The sequence below is a fragment of the Salmo salar genome, chromosome 19, assembly GCF_965601325.2.
Source record: "Salmo salar chromosome 19, fSalSal1, whole genome shotgun sequence".
NCBI lineage: Eukaryota > Metazoa > Chordata > Actinopteri > Salmoniformes > Salmonidae > Salmo > Salmo salar.
The window spans coordinates 66,792,635-66,798,634 of NC_138309.1; the positions used below are offsets into that span (position 1 = coordinate 66,792,635).

The window sequence follows — 6,000 nt, forward strand, 5'->3', positions numbered from 1 at the left end:
ATCTTACTGTCTTACTTAGCCGCTACACACTTGTGTCCCCGTGGACCAGTGGGTAAATAAAACATTCTCCATTGAAGGCTGCAAAGGCGCTAATTTCCTCCTTAACTCTATTTAAACTCGAGAAGGCAGAAAAAATTGGAAAATATACATACTTTCATTATGAAAAACCATTTTCCACTGCCATGCTAATCCCAGATGTTGTGTATCACGTTCAGCAAATCAGGTTGCTGCAGTCTGTTTTTTCACCCAGGGTCTAAATGATTCAAAATAAAAGACTGCTGCAACCTGATTGGCTGAACACAATACGCAACATCCTGGACTAGCTTTAGCTACTCTAGCATGGCGGTGGAAAATGGAGAAAGTATGCATATTTTTCCAGTTTTCTTTCTGCCTTCTTGCGATTGAATAGAGTTAGGGAGGAAATTGATGATTTTGCAGCCTGAATAGGGAATGTTTTATTTACGAACCGGTCCACGGGGGATACGATTGTATATCCAGCCGGCTGTATACATTCCCTTTGGACGGTAAGATGAAACGACTCAATATCGCCATCTGCCGGCCTTTGGGCTAATTGGTACTGTAGCGGAGAGCATCGGCCATATCCCCGGTGGGTGAGCACATTCACTGTCTTTATCATTGGGTGAGTCCGTGCTCCAGGATAGTTTTTTAGGATAACAATTTCCTCCTCCAGGCTAGATGGACGTCATAGCCTACAATACGTGTCTCCCCTTTTCATAGGCCTTAATTAGATGGTTGTATTCAAGACAAGGTTGTTTTTATTTAGCTCAGTTTGTCAGCAGAGTAGCCTACCCTGTCATTTTTGTTGTATTAAATATTCTGCTATTGTCTACAGTCATAGAGAGTAAAGTGTCGTAGAATTGCATGAAATGTGTTTATAAAAGACCAATTTTTTTCTCCGATTTTTCTCGGATCCTCCTTAAATATCTCTTCTAGCTGGGTCTGAGCTCTGGTATTTTTTGCAAACAGTAAGTCAGTTATATTATTAGCCTTATGACTATCCAATCTAATCCTCAAATTAGGAATAGTGGGCTAGCTTACATTTGTCTGCAAATGCCATAATAGATGCATGCAATACTTTACCATAAAGGTAAAAAAAAAATTGTTGTAGACTTTTTTTTAGCTTCCCCTTACTTGAAGCTCACGCGCCGCATACAGTATGCACATACACACATACTTTAACACACACACCTGTATGTAGAGACAAGTCAACCCAGGGACAGACAGGTACAGACGGGAACTTTACTACAGGTCTGTGCACCCGACACCTAGTGTAATGTAACACAAAATATAGGTGAATGTACAACATCCACAATAGCACACCTAGACAAGTTCCTCCCCAAAAAATATAATAAAAAGGTCCATTCATGAATTCACATTTAAGTCAGCATTCAGGTCAATTATACCATGTGCCACACAACAAAGCAACTCTATAGAGGTACCATGTATTTGATGGCTGCTTGCACTTTGAGGGCAGTTTTCGAAATGGAGCAAAGTACATAATTAAGCTATTTAGGTTGAACTGTGATACCACTCAACAGAACACTACCAAAAATAGGTTTGATGGACAGTTGGTATGGAATAGCTTTTCTTGATGCCATGTTTGTTAACACCGAGGGCCTTCACTCAGCAAGACAAGAGGATAGGAATTTCCCTTGGGGAGAGTGGCATCTGGTGGCCTCGTAAGCTCCACTTTGAACACAACCTCTCAAACCTACTGTAGCAAATCAACAACAATAATAACAAACCTCTGTTAGGGGCCACAGTTAGTTCACCAGCGGCATGCGCTCCTGGCAGTTTGGAGTCAAGCCCTGAAGAACCAGTTTGGAAGAATGTTGACCTTTCGAAACACACACTTGGCTGAGACTAGACCTGATGGCTGGTTTGTCTGTGGAGTCGCGTGATTCTCTTGAGATTACAGGTACCTTAGAAAACCTTCAGAGAACTAGAACTAGTTCCAAAGAACTATAAGCAACTGTAGCAGAGGAAATGGTCAGTCAGGAAAGAGCACTCCAGCTGGTCTGAACAAAGTACTACAATATACTGTCTATAAGTGTAGTCAATCAATATTATTGGCTGATGTGCATTTCTGTTTAGTGATTCCATCTGGCAACAAAGCCAAATTCAAAGTCAAAGCTATGATGTAATGATGACCCATTGACATTAATGTATGATTGACAAAAAAGTCCACACAGATCCCGAGTAAGGATTTGGACCTCACTGACCAGTGTTATTAAACATTACTTCAACAGATATGAACGTAAATGTAACCTCAGACTAACGCTCATGTAACGTCTTTCTCCCTGCAGTGGTCACTGTGGATGAGGAGCCTTGTCTGCTCCTTCCCCTCCACACGCGAGAAGAGGTGGAGAAACTCCTCTACAGGGGCGGAGAAGGGGAGGGCTACGACCACACGGAGGACAGAGATTGGTGCAGCCTGGCAGGGCTGCTGGGATACCAGGAAGAGCGCATCGCCACATTCCGGCAGCAGGAACATCCAGTGCGGGCACTGCTCTCTGATTGGGCGAGCCAGGATTGCGCCAGCCTGGACACGCTCTGCACGGCGCTGTGCAAGATCAACCGCGAAGACATCGCACAGAGCCTTGTGCTCAGCCCCAACACCGTCAAACCCACTGCCACATCTGCGGTGTGACCATTTAACCATTACCGCCAATGCTACGAAAATCTCACTGCAACATCATAGCCAACCCCCCCCCCCGCCACAGTCCATCCATACTGTGACTATTTAACCGTCTACACCAACCATCTGAGCAATTACAACAATGCCAAACCATTCAGATCGGTAAACCAAAGTCTGATCATCCACACCCGATGCCAAAACTACTGCTATCAATCCACCAAGACTCAGCCCAGACCTAAATCGAACATTTCCGCGAGACTTTGCAGCCACCGCATCCCTTACCGCCTTCACGGTCCTTCATAACTGTGCCGCATCGTGTGAAACCTATTGCTTCCCGTTCCACTCGTGAACCTATGTCAAACTCTGTGGCTATAGTGCACTTTCAAGATAACACAAACCCATTATGGTCAACTGTGGCCTCGTAACCACACTACTGGATGTTCAACTGTGTCTTCAGTGTGCCCAAAACAGTCAGGCGCCATTTTGCTCTGCTCTCTCACTAACCCTGAAGTAGCAAAGGGCTACAAAAAACTCTGGGGATTGCGCTTCGTTTTCTGTGCTCCTCTTTCGACTGAACTAATTCTTTTTCATCCGTTCCTCACTTGCAACACCGAACTCTGGCTTGTGGTGCTTTGATGAACTTCATTTGGCATTCAACATGTACAGTACAGTAAGGTACTACTATTCTTTCATTTCATTTTTGTTGTCCTTTACTACCAAAGCCTAGCTTATCAACCATACCTATACCTATTATAACATCTGAACATGAAATTGTTTGTAATTTATTGGCAAAATATTCCATTATTTGTGACCGTTTGCTAGTCAATCAATGACTGTCGGTCACAGCTGAGTAGTGGTAATTTTCCGCAGAGATCAAGGACTGGGAAGATATAACGAGCTAGACTACATCCAAACCAATTCTTATGTGAAAAAAGCTATTGCCATATCACCCTGCATCATCGCCTCTATTATTTTCGACACATTGATATGGAGAAGCTCAATTATTTCCTCCATCATATTTTGTATAATGAAATATTAATGAGAAATATCCCCTTTCAAACTTAACTTATCGTATGAATTATTATTATTTCTTTAGACCTGACATAGGAACAGTTCCCAGTATCAATATATCTACTGGAACAAAGTCAGAGCAGTGGACTGGCTGGCCTGTGCTGGCTAACATGGTAGTCTGTGGAGCAGGCAACCTGACTCCAGCTTCTATCTGGCCAGGCCCCATCTGCATAACACTGGAGCTCTCACACTAGGCCTATACTCTGACCTAGATAGGAAAGGACTAGGAATTTAAAACTCACTCACACATATAGGCCTATCTACACACACAAACATCCATGAATGCACACGCACGCGTGCGTGCGCACACACACACACACACAAAAATGGATATCTACACACACAAACATGCATACGTACACAAACACACAAATGCATGCATGCATGCCAGTAACCACACACATGTATGCATACACATACTGTATAAGAGAACAACAACAACAACAAAAAGCCTACTGTTCAATCAAGTGTTGTGTCAATGATAAGGGACAACAGGACCAAGGTCATTGGACATGAACATACACCCTTTCAGGGACCACACGCAGGACACCTTTATTGGACATGATGGACATAGGCCAACTTGTTCGGTCAATGAAAAAGATTGCAGTCTTTTACACCACAACTGTCTTTCAAAACATCTTGCTTGGAATCTGTATAAATCATGTAATCCTTTCCCGTGAGGTCATCCACTGCTTTATTAGCAAAAGGAACAGCATGTACAAACGAGCGAGTCATATAATCGATACACATCATATTCAAATCAAAATACACATACAAGTACTGTACATAAAATAACTTACGACTGAACAACTAGCCATTATTCAGGCTAAGATATACAAATAATCCAGGGTTATCTATTTCTGTTTAGTTTCTCAGGGTCTTTTGTGTGACTAGCTGGATTAGTGATTAGCTGGATGTTTGTCTAATGTTGTTTCCTTTTCCTAATCAAAGCTCAGACAACCTGAATTAGTTGTGTATAGGTTGAGGAAGGTTAGAGGCCTTGTCGAGGGATTCAACACTAGCTAGTGTTTCAGGAAAGGCCCTTTGTAGAACTTACTCAGGCAATGATATCAGTGGCATTCCGGGTTGTCTTTTTATGCAGTCGCGCTGCTCGGGAGGATCAGATCTCACATTGCCTGGAAAAGTGTTTAAATCTCTAAAGTAGCAGGGACCATATTCATATGATATCTAGCAGGTGACTGCCAAAAAGACGACCTGGTGGCCATTGTGACTGACAATCCTTCAGCCAGAAGAACAGGGATGGACGCAGATCAGAGGAAAAACAGGGGTTTCTAGTTTCCCCATTGTTCACGACAACAACCTTCGAATGAAAGGCTAGTCATTAGAGATTGGAGACGAGCAATACGGGAGGAATTCCAACCACTGAGAGCTGAAAAAATGAAAAGAAGCATTCCAATTAGACGTTTTGGTAAGTTACTTAAAGCTGACGGGTATAATGCATTAAGATGTGGTTATAATGCATTGTAAAAATTGTTATAGGCATTTATGACCCACTTATAATGTCTTATTGCCATGCCATAGTACCTACATATTATAAGCCTCATAGTATGCTTATAACAAGTAATAAAGCGCTATACGTGTTAGCTCAAAGTAAAATGTTAGCACATCGGTGCATTCATAAAGCCTTCGTAAATGCTTCAAAATGTGTCATAGGCACGCATAACCATTACAGGCAGCTATGAATTAAGAACTGAGGGGGATGTTCCCTTATTTATTTTGTGTTTCGTGGGGTCATATTTTTTTAGCTTATTTGAGGATTAAAATGCCAATGCATGCTTATAACAAATGTAATTGCAGCATAATACAGCCTAAAGTGAAGCGTATCCCCATTTATTCTCATTGTCAACTTGATTTTTATTTTATTTTTTATTCAATTTCACATTGGGAAACTTTTTTTGGGGGGAGTGGGGTTGAATGACAGGAGTTCCGAGGAAGTAACAGTGGTCGCTTGCTTTCTGTCCATCATTTAATGCAAAGAGATCTGTTAGGACTGTCTTGTTAAATTCTGGCATTACTGACATATAGGTAGGTTCAAAGAGAGCGAAGACAATATTAATGCTTTGCTGTATTTGAACCAGTTTATGTCACTGAATTGATCCACGTCTGGTTTAGCTTGCTACTGCAAGAGTCTGGCCTGAGTCTATAGGTACATGTGCCTATTGTAAGTACTGTACAGAACGTTTCACCAATAGTTTACTGATCTTAGTTCAGTAGCTTAATTATGAACAAAGGTATTCTCAAGGGTTTTT

The 6,000-nt window shown here is 42.0% G+C and overlaps 1 protein-coding gene across 1 annotated transcript in view; it reads left to right on the forward strand.

The window, feature by feature from the left end:
• ngfrb (nerve growth factor receptor b) overlaps positions 1-5,580 on the forward strand; it is an 80,631-nt gene extending 75,051 nt beyond the window's left edge. Inside the window, exon 7 of the mRNA XM_014158637.3 lies at positions 2,328-5,580. Within this exon, the coding sequence (XP_014014112.1) occupies positions 2,328-2,671 (344 nt within the window). The 3' untranslated portion in view covers positions 2,672-5,580. The remainder of the gene's footprint in view (positions 1-2,327) is intronic.
• Positions 5,581-6,000: the final 420 nt, after the last annotated feature.